Here is a 19,118-nt window from a genome sequence, read left to right on the forward strand (position 1 = left end):
TAACCACCTGCCGATAGACGCAATAAATCAATCTATAAAATACACTGGATAAAAAGTCAGCTTTTTATTCAATCTTTGACATTATATTCTGTTTCAGTTTTTAAAACAAGTCAAATATTGTGTCTAATCAGTAAGATGTATGCTTTCCTTATAAAGCAGAGTTGCATTTACTAAATTTATACTTTTTTTGCAGAGTGCTTTAGGTTTAGTTTCATCCTGTATTATGAGTCAATGGTTTAAATGATATAACTGACTTACAAGAGTACAGGAAAATACTGGGCAAGCGTGCATATATTTGTTGATCTGACAAGAGGCCGGAGAGGAGGCGTCCAATTGGAATCAGCATACAGACCCCCATATCTCTTAAAGCGCCTCTGTATAGGGGAAATGTCTCTTTCTTGATCAAAGCATCAGCTGAAATGAATTATGTTTGAACCAGCTACCTATATGTATGCTTTGTAGGTGTTTCCATAAGAAATTAGCATTTAGTTTAGGCGGCACATTATTTGTTGGCGTGAGCAGGTAAAATGTTGTAAAGCAGCCTGACTATATATATGGAAACTCTATTAACAAGTCTTCTACAAACAGTTTACAAAACAATATCACTGCACATATTACAGTAATTCATACATTTCCTTCACTTATTTTACTAACAGTGATAATTCATACAGATACATTGGGCAATATTTACTAAATAGGAAGGACCCTGCTTGAGAGCTAATGTTTTGAGTATACAGCACCAATTTGTGCAGCACTTTTTACTAAATATTGGACACTCACGTCATCCCTGCTCCATTAGAGCTTACAATCTAAACTGTCTATACAACCACAAACACATTTAGTCAGCAACTACTAACTAACCCATCATTATGTTTTTATGCCTTAGATTCATAAGTTGTAGCGCAGAAAGAAGGTGGTCGGTACCGCAAGATTTTACCCCTTAGTAGATCTCATTTTGTTAGTTAATGGAGGGGTCCACATTCAATAACCATGTGCAATCTTGCACAGCTTTGACAATAATGAAGACTCATTGCTTGTTTTTAATCTTTATTTTAGATGACATTGTGGGAGATCCGTCAGAATCGGGCAAATTGTTGAAAATTATTTCTAGTGTCTACCCAGCTTAAATCAGTGTTTTACAGAGCTTAGTCCTCAAGGCACACTAACAGTACAGGATGGATAAATCTGGTAGCATGAAGCAGTGATAAAGTGCCTGGTATTTTATCACTGGCCAATCAGCTCCTAATTAAACCCAGCCTGTAACTTAACAGTCAGATGCTGATTGGCCGGTTATAAAGTACCAGGCACGTTACCACTTCTCCTCCCTCATCACTGCTTCATACATCTACCCCTCAGGTACTTATTAAGTCACCTGTGCTCAGGTGAGGTTCTTAACCATTTGAGTGCCAACATCTCTGGGAAAGATGTTCAAAATATCTGCTAAAAATACCAGCGTCACTCACATATATATATATATATATATATATATATATAAAATCAAATAAAAAATGCTGTGTTAAAAAATATTATAATTTCCTATATAAGGTAACCATTACTGGTTATTATGATGAATACAAATGTTTGCTTGGGCAATTGTCACACCTATTTTGACAAATTCACTTGGCACTCAAAGGGTTAACAATAGGACCATTGGTGGGCCTTGAGGATCATGGATGGGAAATCCTGTTCTAAATGATAAATCACTGACTTTTATGTATTTCACATATATTAAAGATGAATGGATTTCACTTCACTCTTATTAGCCAAGGGTAATCTTTCGGAAAGCTTACGCCCGGTAGCACGGTAAACTGCTACAGACTATTTGTAAATTCATGTGCACGCCAAGCTAATGGATGTGTACACCTTATAAAGATGTTGCAGATGAGTCAATATGTTCAAAACCCTTTGTTACAGGGATCCCCATGGAATGATTTTGCCACTAGGCATCTGCCATTGCAGGCTCAGAGTAGCTCAGTGGCTGCAATGAATAATGGCAAATCTGGCATGTTGCGGACATGACACACCCACCCCTAAACGCTTTGGCACACCTGCATTCTCCCTTTCACTTCCAACCGTTTTTCTGGCACACCTAGCGTTTTCTTGTTCCGTGAAACAGCCAGTTACCACCACAGACACCTATTTCCTGTCACTCACCTTGCCAATAGAAAAAGCTGGAAGGTGTTGCGCACGTGCATTGCGACCCATACCCATGCACAGTGTTACGATAATCACCCAGCGTGTGAATTTGTGTCTGTACTAATAGGTCTAAATCGGCCCCTTTATTTCTTCAAACATGGTTACAGAGGTCTGGCTTCCCTGAGCTCCGTCATGTTCATACTTACACTGCTACATGTTGACCTGTATGTGTTACTGTGCAGAACCACCAAGCAATGACAGGGCTAGATTTCAAAATGTTTTTCCCATTGTGAAACCTATTCATCATATGCACCAAACAAAGGGTAAAATCAGTATATTCCACTGGATGAGACAGGGCCCAGGGACGAGTGTTACCTCCTACCTGTCTCACTATTTGTTCTGTCACTGCCTGCACAAACGCACCAATTCAAGTGTAATACAGCTTAAATGTGTTTTACTTGGTATGTGCAGGGGGCATGGGAAGATGGACTGTCCTGATAGGCTGAAAAATACGCTTTGACTATAAAAGGTAGACCTCATAAATATTTACCAAAATTATTAATACTAATTACCAATTACCACTGAAATTATAGCAATGTACCAATTGAATGGGATATTGTAAGGTCCTACTCATTCACCACCAGTGACCTAGTACACTATAATAATAACAACACTAAAAATAAGTTTTAGTTCTCTGTTTTAACAATTCAAGTGTCAGAGACTACAGAAATGTAAATCATTATTTAAAAGTGAAACGAATAAGGGATCACAAAAGATGTCCCTGTTTCCAATGCTATTACTGGACTTTTAAACAAGACACCATATACTTAGACTATATTATACGGTGACAACCACATCTTTACTGTACACACACATGACAATACCCTGTACATTTCCTAATAAGATTGTCTAAGTTGATCTAAAAATCTAAAACTATTAAAGTGGACATACAGCTTTGGATGAGTTTATCTTCCAGTATTTATTTTACCACAGATAAAAGAGGTCTGGCATTGCAAACCATTGCACTTACTTAGCAAGTTCTATTGTCTATCGAAGCGCAAGGGAAATACGTGACACTGAATACAAGATAACGTTTCCCATTATATAATAATTATATACTGGGGGGGAAAAAACAAGGTTTAGCTTAGAAATATGACTATGACCATTGACAATGTTAGATCATGGAGCAGTTTGTTCTGCATTTTTCGCATTTAGTAACCGTGCAAGTAGCGGTTTTAATTTAAGAATAATAAAAAAATAATGATTAAAACACTTCTGGCTTTATCATGCCACAAAACGCCTACAGATTTAATTCTTTGTGACTGTTTTTGTAAATAAAAGAATGGCAAACATAGCGAGAATTATATGGGGCGATCTAGTAAATCAGGAATTAGCTATGGGATTCGTTATTTTCTCACTCGTATGTCAATAGGAATTTACTTGATAAATATAAACCCAAAAGGCCTGTCCTGCTATCTTTAAAATTTTGGGGTTGATTTATTAAAGGTAAATATATGACTTCAGATTGTTATGTGTCTGTTCATTCACAACAATCAAGTTTTTTTTACATATGATCAAAATCTATGGCTTTTGGTAGTAAAGCCAAGCTGTGGTTACTTTTATGTTTTTACTAAATCTCTGAGTTTTCCCCAACCAAATAACTCCCCTTTAATTTGCCCACTTTTGCCTAATGCTGCTTTTACACCACAAAACCTGCTTAGACCCAGTATTTTAAACGTTTCTTAAAACGGGTCAGAGCAAGTAAAACCCCTTTCACACCGCATTAAATACCGGGTCTCAAGCAGGCTTGCGGTGTGAAAGCAGCTGGAGGAGAACAGGATACACAGTAGCTATGAGACAGCGCAGTGCATATTTAATGAGCAGGACCCGCTCATTAAATATTCACTGCACTGGGTCCTTCTCATTATATATGCACAGAGTGGGACCAGCTCAGTGCTCACTGCTGCCTGAGTCCTAAAAACCGGTTCAGAACCGTTCACACTGCATAAAAACCGTCTCTGAACTGTGTAGGACTCTGCTTTTTACCCGTTTGCAAATACTGGTTATTTGTAACCGGTAAATGCAGACTGGCGCTTTCACACTGCCGCTCTAACCGGTTTAAAAGGCTAAAAAATAGTCAATATACCGGTTAAGAGCTGCAGTGTGAAAGGGGTATAAAAGTGCTTGCTACCCTATAGTGGATTGGGTGTAATTGAATTCCTCCCATAATCTTGTTGTACCTTACACAAAAAAGGGGGTCATTCTGGTTGACTCGCAAAGCTCCGAATTCATGTAAACGAGTCATGTAAACACTGCCCGCCACCCGAACGTTAGCCCCCTAGATTTCCCCGCACGCATGCGATTGGATGTTTAGCATAAACATCCATTCGCAGCTCTGCGTGCGGTGGGGAAAATCTTTTGATGGTCGCCGACCATCAGCTGATTTTGCAAGTGCTCGCAGATCTAAGTCAGCCTCTGCTGACCTTAGATCTGCGGCACCCTTGTATGGAAAGAGGGCGGGCAGCTGACATCCCCTGGCGTCAGCAGCCTGCCCCCCACACCTGTGCCACAGCTGCATAATCATGGGAACACCCAGTGTTTTCATTAGGACGCCCATGATACACTGCACATGTGTAAGCGCATGTGCAGTCCAAAAACATCACTCCCCTGTGCGAACGTGCAGGGGAGCGAATTAACTAGAATAAGGGCTAAAATGTAGCATCCTACCTTTCCAGTCTTCCACAGTACAGAGATCAGCGTTTATATAGAAGGGTAATACATTTCTTCAATGCATGATTATAGAAATAATTCACTTTTTTGGCATTTATGTGATTTATAAAGCACAGCCGGCTAAAACAATCGTAAATACTGAGCTATGGAATAACTGCAGACAAGCAGGCAGTGATATTTATTTATGCCTTATAGTTGTTGCAACACTGGAGCCATAGTAAATCTACTACATTGGAGCTCCATTGAAAACGTAGATGTAAAAGTAAGGTCTCATAATAATTAACATAGGAAAGATAAGCATCACTAATCTGAGGATCTAATAAAATATTACTTAAGTAAATACTTAAAACTTGCTGGACTGATGTATTTTTACCTCAGTAAGTACAGTATATTGTTTGCGATATTTTACATAGTGCATATTATTTCTATTGCTTTACAAATGTACTGAGTTTGGCATGTTAATTATTTTTATGTTGCCCTTAACACAATAATTCTGTACTTACTGACTGTTAGATGACTGTATAGAATATATATATATATATATATATATATATATATATATATATATATATATATATAGGGGTATATTTGCTAAGTGTGGCAGAGAGATACAATAGACATAGATAATCTACCAGCCAATCACCTTCTGTCATTTTGTAAACACAACTTATAACATGATAATTAGGAGCAGTTGGGAGCCGATTGGCTGGTAATTTTTCTGTCTACTTTATCGGTTTCCAAAGCTTAAGCTGTGGACACATGGGCAGATGTGGCGGCCGCTGATATGGATTCGATATTGGTGGCTGCCAGGGTGCCGGCATTGGCTGGCAGGGAGAGGGGGACAGGGCAGCGGAGGGTGCTGAAGGGTCCCCCTCTCCCTTTTTTTAATACTTAACACATCCCCCGATGTCTACGGCGGCTTTAACCATCCTCTTCGGCGGCAACTCCGGTCCCAGGGGTGTATTGCGCAATGCACCCATCGGGGAACCATCAGGGGACTAGGTAAGTATGGAAAAAAATACTCCAAAATCAAGAAAATCCCTTATTCAAAATGCTCATGGTTCCGAGCATTTTGTATAAGGGATACTCAACCTGTATTTGCCATCCATTTTAATATTAACGGTGAGATAAAATATATAACTAACTTCTTTCACAAAGTCAGCAGTATAGTAAGTGAACATGCATTTTTATATAGATTGAAAATGGAGCATTGTTACTAAACTTAATGTTCGGTTTTTGTCCAGCGTGTATGTACAGCGATGATCATGAGGATCACTGGGCTGAAAATCGCTCATACACACAAGCAATTTTCTATTGGGGTGGACGACTTTCCATATCAAAACGCTATGGAAAGCCCTCCACCCCGCTAGTGCTTGTAATACCACCATCAGCAATCACTGCTCATTGCCGGGTCATACACACTAGGCGGCTTTTGAGCTAAAAGCAGATTACATGGTAAAAGCGAGCTGCTGTCCGCTCAAAATCACTCAGTGTGTATGGCTCGGCGATGAGCAGTGATTGCTGATGGTGAGATTACGAGCACGAGCGACGAGGTGGACAGCTTTCCTTAGCATCTTGCTATGGAAAGCCGTCCACCCCCTTGAAAATTGCTTGGACGGGTGAAAAATCGCTCAGTGTGTACGAGCCTTTCTTGTCACATGGGCACTTTTATGCAGGAAAATGCAGTGCTGATAAGATTCAGGGAGTCTATTGCCTTTAAAAAAAAAATGTGCTTATCTATGGGTACAACAACTGAAAATCAGTGGGTATATAAGCACCATTTAGTAATGTTAGTTTAGTATAGCTTTCTAACGAGTTAGGGGGAAAATTGCCATTTGTAGCACTTTGTGAGTATGAATTGAGGGACAGATTCAGTAAAGTAAGAACGCAAGTAATTTTGTGCCAAGAACAAACCATGTTGATAGGCAAGGAGAGCAAATACTTGTGTATTGTTTCTGTGCAGGGTAATTACTGTCTGCTTTTGCATGTAACCCACAAATGTTAGACAACTTTGTTTTTACACTGTGATATAGATTTCAGTTTGCACATACCGCACCCAAATCTAAAGGCCCCCATACACTTATCTGCATGCAGCCTCGCATGCGATCTCTCTGCACTTGCATTATCCGCATCTGAACCTACGGGACCTATTGCATGGGAGCTTAGGCACATACGATGTGGGCACTTTTCACCGAGTTTTTCGGCCCGATCCGTCGGAATCGGGAGAAAAGGGCTCAAATTATATAAGTGTATGGTCTGCATTACTCTCTCCGCACATATTACATCAGCCCCACCTGCAGTGCAACATGATTTTGCCCGTTTGCTTGCTTTTATGCTTTGCTAACAAAGCTATATCAGGCGCCGAGTGAGAAACTTTATTCTGCGTTATCACAGGAGCCCCTGGAAAGATGCTGTACTGCAACACAGAACAGCCTGACAATAAGCATATAAATGTGATCGCGGAATAAGCCACAATAAAACAGATGAATGCTGTACAGTACAGTGTGGTACAGCTTGCCCTCTTATTTGAAAAGACTGTAATATAAAAACTATATACATACATTTCATATGTATTAAGAATTGTTCCTAGAGTGATATGAAGTGATTTCTGTTCTGCGTACATACTAAGGTTACATGCACTGTGCCGCAAGTGTAATGCAGCTTTATGAATCATCTACTGAGGCTGATATATATATGTATGCAACTACAGTATCAGATTAGCCCATCATCTCGGAGGGTTCAGTGACCAGCTTGGAGCCATCCCATGACGTTTTAAACTGCTCAGGAACAGGGAATTCTTTCTGCAGAGAGACAAAAGCAATGCAGAGTAAGCGCATAAACTCAGAGTAAAACACATACGTAGATGTATATGTGACTGCATCCTATTGTATGTAGTTAGAGTTCAGACTATCCAACATAAGGAACCGCATTACATGTACAGCAGTGGGAAGTGGCTGCTGTAGTGCAGAGCTATAGGTCACACTGAGTTCACAGACAGTGCAGCTGGCAGAGGACCTCTCAGTCATTTCTCCCTCTATGCAGCCCACACATAGAAAGCTATTCCTTGTATGGGCCTCAATTACAGACTGCAAAACTTCTGACATGCAGCTCAAAATCCTCCGTAGTAGTGCTGGGCTCCTCAATTTGTGCATGTGCCCCTATGTGTGCGCCAAAGTACCTATGTCTATATTATAGTTAGTATGCATTTTGAAAATTAAAGATGCTGAAAATAAATGGGCAAAAATAAACCCCGGTTTTTACCTGTATACTAAAATTATGATAATTACATATGTATTCCAATTTAAATGATCTGTCCTGAGAGAACACAAAAATAATATAAAATTTGCTTTGGTAGAGTAAAAACAAATCACATGTCAGAAATGTGAAACGGATTGTTGATTTGCAGATACCTTCGGTCATTAAGGGGCTAAGATTATTTAAGAGAATTACATTCATAAATAATCAGTTATGTTCAATATGTATATTAGACCCTTATACTTATTTGAAGCACATTTATTCTGCTTTCTGATGTACTGACTCCCCCTACAGAATACTGCATGCAGTGCATGTATATACATTTCCTGTATATCTGGGATTACCCAATGATATTCCCCCACAAGCATATATTCTCTAACATGTAATAAGAGTTACTTGTAGTATTGCAACATAGTTGAATATCCTATTAGCAGCGGTACTCTACCTAGCTGTGGCGGGGGCTTTCCAATTAGCCCTGATGCCAAGCTCTACTCCCCCCGATACGGCACTTATCGGGTATTGTGCTTCATGTGCCTCAGGCATGCAAAGCATAATCCTGGAGAAGCAGCCGCCAGAGCCGCAATAACACTTGGGATCCGGAAATGATCCCAGATCCAATCTGTTTTCAAGGGCGGGTCCATTGTCGGATGTTAAAAATGGCCTCTAATTGGATACCAAGATAATGATCATCAATCAAAAATCACTATATCAAGCTGGTTTTTATAAACTGAAAATGCATTGGGATTGATTGGATGCCCTCTTTCTGAAGCTACAATGTCACTGACATCTCCCATATCAATGACTAATACTGTAAAATGACACTAATGACCTTGTTTTAGAGCAAATGGGAAATACATCAGGATCTTTTTAAAATGCTAGTTTATCATATATCCAAGTATACATACAATAAATGTATCATAATAAAATGCTCAAAGATCTTACGTAGTCTCCATTGTGGGGAACGAGGATGTTCATTTCTGATGATTTGGCACTAACGATCTCACAGTCTATGGAACTCTCACTCAGGTAGACGTGGCAGCCATCAGTCTTGTTTATGGAAATGGTTGGCACTTTCCCTATGACCTTAGAAGCAGCAGAAGAGCAGCCTCATTAAAAATGTTTTGAAAGAATAATAACATAGAGTGGCTGATAATAACATAGAGTGGCTGATAATAACATAGAGTGGCTGATAATAACATAGAGTGGCTGAATCGCATTACCAACTGAGCCGCACAGAGCCTGGAATGTGTATTGGATGTTCCTTATTCTTGACTGGGAGGGGTATATGCAGATTCACGGAGATAGTCAGTCTTATGGGCGTGTTGTGGGCGAGTCGCAGGAGTGATTTCAGACGCTGAATTGTTTACATTGGGGCTGGTGTAAGAGCTGATGGTGCATCCTATGATTTTGGCTGTAGCTGCTCAGAGTGGGCGTTACTGAACTCCATATAAATACATGGCTGTACACCACACAAGGACTCAGTGTAACGAGGTGCTAAAACGGTCCCAGAATCTGACTTGGGGTAAAACCCCACTGTACGATAAATGTTATACAATTAAGGCAAGTGACATTTTGGGGTCACCCAGGGCCAGCGCTACCATAAAGTGAATTGCACAATTGATTGGTGTTCACATACAACACTGAATAATTGACATAATGTCAGTGGTCCCCAGTGCATGAGGACACCGTACCATAACTTATGGGTGTGTTGCTCAGGCCATACAGAGCCCATTTCTGCTTGTGTTTTAATATTATACTTATGTCCTCACTTACTTTGATTGGTTACCCATTCAGGAGCTGTAGGGATAACTGTACAAGAATCAGGCTATACAGCTCAGGACTATTGGGGCCAGCCATGCTATTCTTTCTATGTACTGTGGCAGGGACAGCATACTTCCGCATGAAGGTAATGGAAGACCCAGTCCGGGATTTAGAACAGTAGAAGCAGTAGGGCTAGAGAGATCTAATCCTGGTTTATTTAAATGTATTGTGAATCGCTTTCTGCTTATTAACAGCATCTGTTACTTTCTCTTATGTGTTTGTCCAGAGCAGGTGGTCATTGCTCCCAATGCCTAAAAGTGGCTGGGTGATAGGCCGGAAATGTGGGGATTACGTTAGGTGTTCTCTGGAGTGTACCCTTACTGAGGAAAACATGCTGTAACTGAAGAATTGCCATTCTGTTACTTTGTATGCTGCCTACTTGCTACAAATAAAGAACAATAATTCTATCCAGTCTATGGGCAGTATTCAATGAGAAAAATTTGCCCTGTTTTATGGCAAATTTGTGCTTTTTTCGCCTTGGACGGAGCATTTTGCTCTCCAAAAGCGAGCAACCCTATTCAATGTGAAATATTCGCCGTCTTTCTAAGTGATTTTCGCCGTCTCTCTCCGTGTAGCTATTCTCCATCTTTTCATTGAGAGCTGGAATGTGAACTTTTAAACTAAAAGGTTTTTTTTTTTTATTTTGGTGTAAAAAAATCAGGATTTTTTTTCTGTGAAGGGGCATGTTATTTTTATTCATGTGCTTATAGCACATGAATATATATTTAATAAAAAAAAAAAAAAATAATAATTTTTTTTTACACAGAGCAGCCAGCAGGGGGCTGGAGCTCTCGAGCCGCTCATTAGATATTCATATATTCACTGCATCCGATCATTACATATGCATGATCGGGTGCAGTGAATACTGGGTCCCCCGCTGGCTATAGGGGGGGGGGGGGGGGGGGGGGCAGCTTGTGCTGCCTGGGTCCCGGGGAGCCCACCTCCCCTCCACATATGTTCTGGGGCAGCCAGGGAGACTTTAATCTCCCTGGCTGCCACCGTCCCATGGCTCCCTGCCAGCTCCCTGCTGCGGACGCTCGTCCGCTGCAGGGGTTAAGACTCGCCGTGAGTGGCGGCGAGTCTTAACCACATTGAATAGAGGGAGCAGGAGAGGCAGCGAGCGCTCCGGAACAGGGCGGGTGCATGGCGAGAGAAAAAATCTCTCGCCATGCACGGCGAATTTTTTTCATTGAATACTGCCCTATGTGATTCCTTGTCACAGTCCATACTGATAACACTCCTGACGATGTGCCAGCAGAGCTACAACCAGCTCAAACCTTATTGAGTTTGTTTGCCTTACCTGTATCTGGACATCTTTAGAATTAATTACTTCTACAATGCCCACAACATCATCAAACACCAGCCCAAGCTTTGTGCAGTTATCTGAAAAGCAACAATCAAGAAGCAATCATTCAAAGGTGACTAGAATGCCAACATAGAAAGCACATGGTTTTAGAAAATGTATTTTAAGTGGGTTTGGTCTTGTAGATTTACTGTGTTTAGATCTACAATCAAAAGGTTGACAACTAATGGTCGACAGGGTCAAAAGGCTGACAGGTTCAAAAGGTAAACATGAGTTTTTCCTGTTTTTTTTTTTGGTCAACATGATTTTTTTTGGGGGTATCTCTGTCAACATAGGTCGGCAATGGCACTGTATAAGTGTACTGCCTCTTCTCGCCATGCTTTGGGTACTACTGTAATCTAACTCTATGCCCAGGTGGCTGGTAAAAGTTATTCTTTTACCCCCAAAAAATCATGAAAAACTCATGTCTCCCTTTGTTGACCTTAAAAAACTCATGTTGACCTTTAGACGGTCAAACTTTTGACTGAATCGAAATTTTGACCATGTCGATCTTTTACAGTCGACTTTTCGACCTTTTTGATCTTTTGACTGTCGACCAATAGTTGTCGACCTTTTGATTGTATACCTAGATCTAAAGCCTGGATACCATTTTTAGCACCATAAAGCAATACAAACTGGTTTAGGTGTTAGATGCCAATGTTCCAGCTATTTCTCCTACCCCCCTTCAGTCGCTTACTCTGAAGATTTTTCGTCTCCCCCCAAAGAAATGCGCAGGAAAAACTGTGATGTTGCTGTACCTGTAACTCTTGGGGTGCATCTAAACATCGCTAATGCTCATCCCAGATAACTGAATATGGACCTTATGCTGGATTTACTCTTTTATAGCCTTTGTTTTCCGAAGACCCAATTATCAAATGACCGCATACCCTCAAACTATTATACTGCCAACACCTGCTCCACTTAACATGACCACCACACCTTCCCCCCAGGTTGGTGTATCCAGAGCATCCTGGTTGGCAGAATGCTGCCAGGCCACTTATTTACACACAATCAGAGCAGCCAGGTAGCATTATGTACTGTATCTGCAGCCAGACAGTGAATAGCTGTCAGCATTGTGATTGGTGGACAGCTGGAGCTATGGCATGTGGAAAGACAATGTGGCACTGCAGAGGGGGTAAGTTATGATTGTTTTCTTTTTGTGAAATCAGGGGTCCCATTACATTGCTTTGCCAAGGTCCTACAATGCTGTTAGGATGCACCTGGCCTGATGTGGAAATATCTTAAGACACAACGGTGTGACAGTACACTGATAAGCCACAAGAGATGCGCCCAGCCAACACAATCATACCATGTGTTGCTGATATTGATAAGAGATGGTATACTGTATGATAAATGACGAGAAATCTCAGTGTAGGTGCCCATACACGGAGCGATGTTCTCCATACTTTTTGTACTAGATTGCATTGTATCTAGTAATCTTCGGCAGACAAGATGTTAATACATCTTGTCGATGTCGCTTCCTGCTTCGCCTCGCTAATGAGGCGAAGCAGGAAGTATTATAGCGGCGCGATAATACATCTGCCCCAGTGTGTACTATCTATTTAAGAACTACGCTGGGAATTAAAGCTCAATGTCCTCTCAGGTAGCTTACCAAGCACGATAATTGTGCCTTCAGTACACCCAAAGAGGATGTGACAGGAGCGGCCAGGAAACTGACCGCACCTAGTCTCCTCACGCTAAATCTAGTAACACGGTTCCCCACAATTAATATAGATTACGAATCACCATCTGGATATTCTATTACTCCCATCTGATTCGACACATGCACATTTTCATTAAGATTAAACCATGTGCCTACCCCCGCAACATTAGGAATATCATTTCCTTTTTAGAAAATGTCTTCAGTCTATTCACGTTGTTTGTATGGTTTTAAATTTTCGCAGTAATTTTAGATGTGAATAATAAAAGTTATATTTTATATTTCTTTTCTATTGTGCACCGCAAAAAAGACCTTCTGTTTCCCTGAATCTACCTGATTTTCATTGTGTATATAAAGTACATTTCATCTTGGGAAAATAAGTGTTTACAGGATTTGCTAACATAAGATGTTCTTGTTACTACGGCTACACACCCTTACCTATTATTATGGAATTTATTTTGCCTTTGATTTGTAGTGTTGCTTTCTTGCACTTGTAAATGTAAGCCACTTGTTTCAGCTCAGTTTCAGCAATCAGTAAGCTGTCTACTCCTTCCTGGTACTCCTAAAATTAGAAAGATATCATGGATAAGATCACAATTTAACAGTGGAACTTTTCTGTCATCTAAAAAAAAAAAAAACACATTTGTCCATATAAGGACCAGCGTGTTATCTTTCCCTTTGTATTATTCTGTTTTTATAGCATTTGTAGTTGCTATTTGTATAGATCTTTGCAGCAGCTTTGAAGTGAAGCGCCGGTTGGTTTACTATTCCTTTTTTTGTGTTATCTGCACCTGTAACACTTCAGTCTCAAAGATTACTGGGTCACTTCCCAAAACCTAGAACGCACCATTAACCAAACAATTTCAGATGTTTGACCTGTCTACCAAAATATATTAGAAATTATAATTTGGGGGCAGCAAAATATAAAACTATTCTATACTTTGTTTTATTCCTATACAACATTAATTTGCTGTGGGCTGTTCCAAGTTAGAGATATGCTATTCATTACTCCAGAATTTCAAATCCATCAAAAGTTTGTGGATCTGACCCAAAACCTGGTTTGGGGATCCAATTTGATCTCAATCTGATCTCATCCAAATGGCCAGAATCCGATGTACTCTGATGGCAAGTACTTGGGTTAGGGTTAGGTTTGTGGTTACGCACTTGAGGGATGGTAAGGATTCAGCTGTGGGAGGGGACAGATAGGGTTAGACCATGCGATGGCCCTCCAGCTGTTGTGAAACTACAAGTCCCATCATGCCTTGCCACAGTTTTTTTTTAGGCTATTAGGTAATGCTAAACTATGGCAAGGCATGCAGGGATGTGTATTTTCACAACAGCTGGAGGGCCATAGTTTGGACATGCCTGGGTTGGACTATGGAAGGTGTGGATTAGGATTAGGGTTAACATACCAAAATCAATTGAAATTCTGATTGTCAGAATGCTGTGTGCCAGCATATTGTGATACAAACCAATATACAGTATATATATATATATATATATATATATACACACACACATATGCTATATCTCTAACCATTTTCAATCTCTGATGGATTTTTTTGTATATATATATTTGTTATAAATACACAATAATTTAACACTATTATATCTCAACCATCTAGGGATAGTAACATTAAAAACTGATGGATATTTGATTCGAACATTGATAAATGGGTAATTGAAAAGGTAGATGTTAAAGGTGATGAAGGGCTAATGGTTTATTGGCAGTCGTCGGTTCAGGAAGAGATTTCATATTTTGTGATCCCATCACTCACAACGGATTAGTATTTGGGACACAAACCACAGACGGTGTAATGGATAGCATTACTGCCTCACACCCCTGAGGTTGTGGTTTCGATTCCCACCATGTGTGGAGTTTGTATATTCTCCCCGTTCTTGCGTGGTTTTCCTCTGAGTACTCAGGTTTCCTCCCACAATCCAAAATTTACCGATAGGTTCATTGTCTCCAAACAAAATTAACCCTAGAATGTCTGTATGTGCATGTACATGTGGTAGGGAATATAGATTGTAAGCTCCACTGGGGCAGGGACTAATCTGAATGCTCAACTATACACTGTAAAGCGCAACGGAATATGTGTGCGCTATATAAATAACTGGTAATAATAAATAAACTGTTTAGTAGCAACATTGTTGGTTTTTCTGGTACCTAAATTCCTGTTAAATGTTAATTAAGTGCAGTCCACTACAGCGATTACTTATTAGTGCATAATAAAATAAGCATCCCCCATCCCAAACACACACTTTGAAATGGACAAACTAGCAATGGTCCAATCTGGTTAAAATATCTTACCACTCTCCATTTCTTTCCTTCAAGCTCCAGCACAGGGTGATAGATCTTTGGAGGAAGTGATTTGGGTGAGGTGGGGCTTGGACTATGACTTATTGTAGAAGATTGTGTTGAAACACCTTGGCCACGAAGCTTTGGGTTCTTATGAGTCTTCTGATCATCTGAAACATGTTTTAGACCTGCAAATAAAAATCATACAGTGGGGTTATATACTTTGTAACCATACATTGTGACCAGTGTGCAGTGAGGGTTCACAAGCTTGGCTCCTCTGCATAGTGCTGACACAGTGCATAGTGCTGCATAGTGCTCACTGCCACCACTGCTCAGTGGAGACATGAAAACAGCAGCACTGACTGTGGTGCAGAATATAAATACATTCCCCTTTACTACTAACAAGAATCAAGCACAAAGATACACAGGGAAAGGGCACAATGAAGCATTGAATACCTATAGGTATTTAATCTTAATCACTGACAATGGAATATCATCAAAAGGGTTAATAACTAAAGATTGGAATGGACAGCACAGCACATGTGGTAATTAACTGACAAACTAGGCACATATACTGAAGAAGCAGAGATAGGTAGACAGGTCTACCCAAATGTTTACAGCTCTGTATTGCTGCTGACACGCAAGATCTTTTATAAAGTAATTACGCCCATATTGCGACAGCTATGCATTAGCTCCATGGTGTAAACACTAATTTACTTTCAATGTGAGAGATAAAGAAGTCATTACTACATTTGATGGGATGTGTCGCATTTCTGAGGCTAATATGGATTCATTGGACCTCGTGTCTTTAAAAGTAGGTTTGATGGAAGTCCTATCTTCAACACTTTAAACTAGACTATGCCCTTTCATAGATCATTTTTGGCAGTGAGTCTTCTTACAACATTATATCTTGGAGTGTATTCTCCACAGTGGAAGCCGATGCACCACACTTTGCTGAGGTGCTTCTAGATTCCCACCAAGCTGAGGTGCTTCTAGATTCCCACCATGGTGTGTGGTTTTGAGAACAAGAAGACAGCATGTGCTTGGGAAGAGTTGGAATGGAGTAAAGGCAATCCTAGCAAAGTAGTATGTAGGTCTACTGGAGCAATGTGATAATGGCCCTCATTCAGATTCAGTCGCTCGCATGCACATTCGCAAGCATCCTTACAAGATTAATACACACGCACGCATCCGGCATAATCACGCCTATTGTGGTTGCAAAATCATTTGTTCACAAATACAACAACAAAATGTGTTTGGCGTGGGTAAGCATTGAGTTGTTGTTGTGAGTTAATTGGCTAACAAATTGAGGGATGTATGGGTTGTAGATGGTGTACAGGTGAGATTGATTTAGCCATTTAGTGCATGTTGTTTGGGGTTGAGAATGTTGAGCCGGGAAAAGGATGGGCTGCGAAACTTAAAACCTGCTCATTCCTTGTAATTGTTTTTAAGGTTGAGGCGTACAAGCGCTCTTGCACACATGCGAAGCCAAACCCCAGCACTTGTAATCAACGCCCATGTGTATGCCCAGGTATACGCCCAGTTTTGCTCATTATTCTTGACGCGCCCATACAAACGCCCACATCACGCCTACTTTCAATACATTCGTTCGCAAGGCTAAAGCTGCTCGATAGGGTGCTTGCAAATAGGTTGGTGGCACCTTGCAAATGTGCATTGCATATGTTGCACATGCGCAATGGTTTTATTCTGTAGATAAATGCGAATTCGCATGCGAGCGTGTCAATCTGAATGAGGGCCAATGAGATGTTTTCAGAATACTGAAATTAGATAAAAGGTACAGAGGGCATACTGTATGTTAATATTGGCCCTTGTTGTGAGGAGAGATGACTAGTAATTAATACTATTTAGGGACTGAAGATACACCAGATGTATCAATTTCTACAGTGTTATATAATAAATACCTGTTTAGTTAAGCTATTTCTTTTATATTCATTTGGTGTTTCGATATTTCTATTCCCCATAAGGGTGGTGTTACGCTGGCACTTTGTGCACTGGAGAGTTTGTAGCTAGATAAGCACTAGCAGTCATACATGCCTGCATCATAATGGGCGGCTATCTAGGAGAGAATTCAGTGGCTTTTGGGTGCCTGCAGCTACCATCTAAAGTGAAGGAGCTATTCAATTGTGTGACGATGGCTGCAAGTGCCACCTTAGGAGAGTGCCAGCAGAAATACACCCACAGTTGGTTTTTGGGCACTCAATTTGCCAATTCATCAGAGCACCCAAAAATTTGTACAGGTTTACACCCCTAAACCCACTACATATGGGCATGACAAGTACATTAAGTAATGGGCACCTCAGCCAATCTGCAGATCAATTGAATATCACCCACAGGGCGATCATTACTTACATGTGGAATTTAAATCCTTCCCTAGAATATTCTCTAGAATAGGCTCTGCAAAGTGTCCATAGGCATATAATACATTAGGAGTGCTCACACCCTGTATATCCATACTTAGCCGTACTTACTGGCAGCAATAACGTGATTTAATTGCATCCCCTTATGCAGTTCTGCCAATCCTTCATCTTATATACATTACAAAATGTAATGTGTAATACAACACACACAGTATGAATTGCTGCATGTTAAATCACTTCTACTTGACTAAATACCATTTGCTGGCTTAATAATTTGAACTGATATTTTCCAGCAAGCGCAAAGTGTCTTGGCAAACACTGGGCATTTGTTTCGGTGTCCGTTAGCTAAAAATGGCAATGCAGTTCTCTGCAGACCTTGCCAACACAAGCTGGGCTTCCCCAGGCTGCTTTTATTGGATGAACTGGATCATTTAATCTATTAAACATGTGTAATCTATTGTACTGTATGAAGTACAATGCAGCCTCCGCATGAAAGCCGCCAATGCATAACAAACTGCTGGTAGTTGAGTTTACTGTACCACATTATAGGACTGATTCATTTAGCAAACCACACTCAATACAGGATAGCAGTTTTAACCCCTTGAGTGCCAAGTGAAATTGTCAAAATGGGTGTGCAAATTGCCAAGCAAACATTTGTATTCATCATAATGACCTGTAATGTTTATTTTATATGGGAAATAGAATCTTTTTTTTACACAACATTTTTTATTGTAATTTATATAACAAATGTGAGCGACAATGGTATTTTTAGCAGATATTTTGCGTATTTCTCACAGAGATGGCACTCAAAGGGTTAAAGAATAGATGTAATTACCTCCTTTACAGAGGTGTGTTTGCTATGAACCTTTGCATTCTTCTATTCATTGGCAAAGTCACTGAAGCAAGATTGCAAACCATTTTGCATAATGCATATCTAAATCAACGGAGTTCTTCAACTGTACATTACAAAGTAATTAAAAATAGAATCTATTATTTTGTACTGTGCACGTTTTACCGTTTTTTTTTATGTATCAAGCTTGAATAGTGGGGAAGTTGTTCAAAACAACCAATCACCTGCTGACATTTCTTAGACTGTGCTTGATAAATGACAAAACCTGATTGGTTGATTTGGGCAACTTCACCACTGTCCAAGTTACATCTCCGCCCTGGGAGCTATTCAAGAGGTAACTGTTATAAAAACAATAGATGTTGCCCATAGCAACTAATCAGATTCGGCCATGGTTCCATGAGAAACATCATCTTTTTCTTGACAGATACTTGCAGAATGTTTTATAAATGTGCCTTTTTTGTTTATTAAGTACTGTACATGAAGTGGGAGATATCTTCTGCGATCAATAGGTCATAAAAGCATCCCCCCATATAAACCTATATGCGCTGCTCTCTTCCCGGATTTACTAAGCTCAGCAATGCATTGGCTTTGATAGTTAGTCTGCCTGAAGATGGCATTACCTAGTGTGGTCTACAGACTACAGA

General features: G+C 40.2%; 1 protein-coding gene across 2 annotated transcripts in view; it reads right to left on the reverse strand.

Moving 5' to 3' along the window:
• Positions 1–49: 49 nt before the first annotated feature.
• Positions 50–19,118, reverse strand: part of CAP2 (cyclase associated actin cytoskeleton regulatory protein 2) — a 119,991-nt gene continuing 100,922 nt past the window's right edge. For both annotated transcript variants that reach the window (XM_083187874.1, XM_083187873.1), the window contains 5 exons: positions 15,259–15,434; positions 13,383–13,506; positions 11,243–11,325; positions 9,064–9,204; positions 50–7,667 (listed from right to left, as the gene is read on the reverse strand). In XM_083187874.1, the coding sequence (XP_083044000.1) occupies positions 7,584–7,667; positions 9,064–9,204; positions 11,243–11,325; positions 13,383–13,506; positions 15,259–15,434 (608 nt within the window). In that variant the 3' untranslated portion in view covers positions 50–7,583. The remainder of the gene's footprint in view (positions 7,668–9,063; positions 9,205–11,242; positions 11,326–13,382; positions 13,507–15,258; positions 15,435–19,118) is intronic.

Source organism: Crinia signifera, chromosome 5, assembly GCF_055691185.1.
Source record: "Crinia signifera chromosome 5, ASM5569118v1, whole genome shotgun sequence".
Taxonomy (NCBI): Eukaryota; Metazoa; Chordata; class Amphibia; order Anura; family Myobatrachidae; genus Crinia; species Crinia signifera.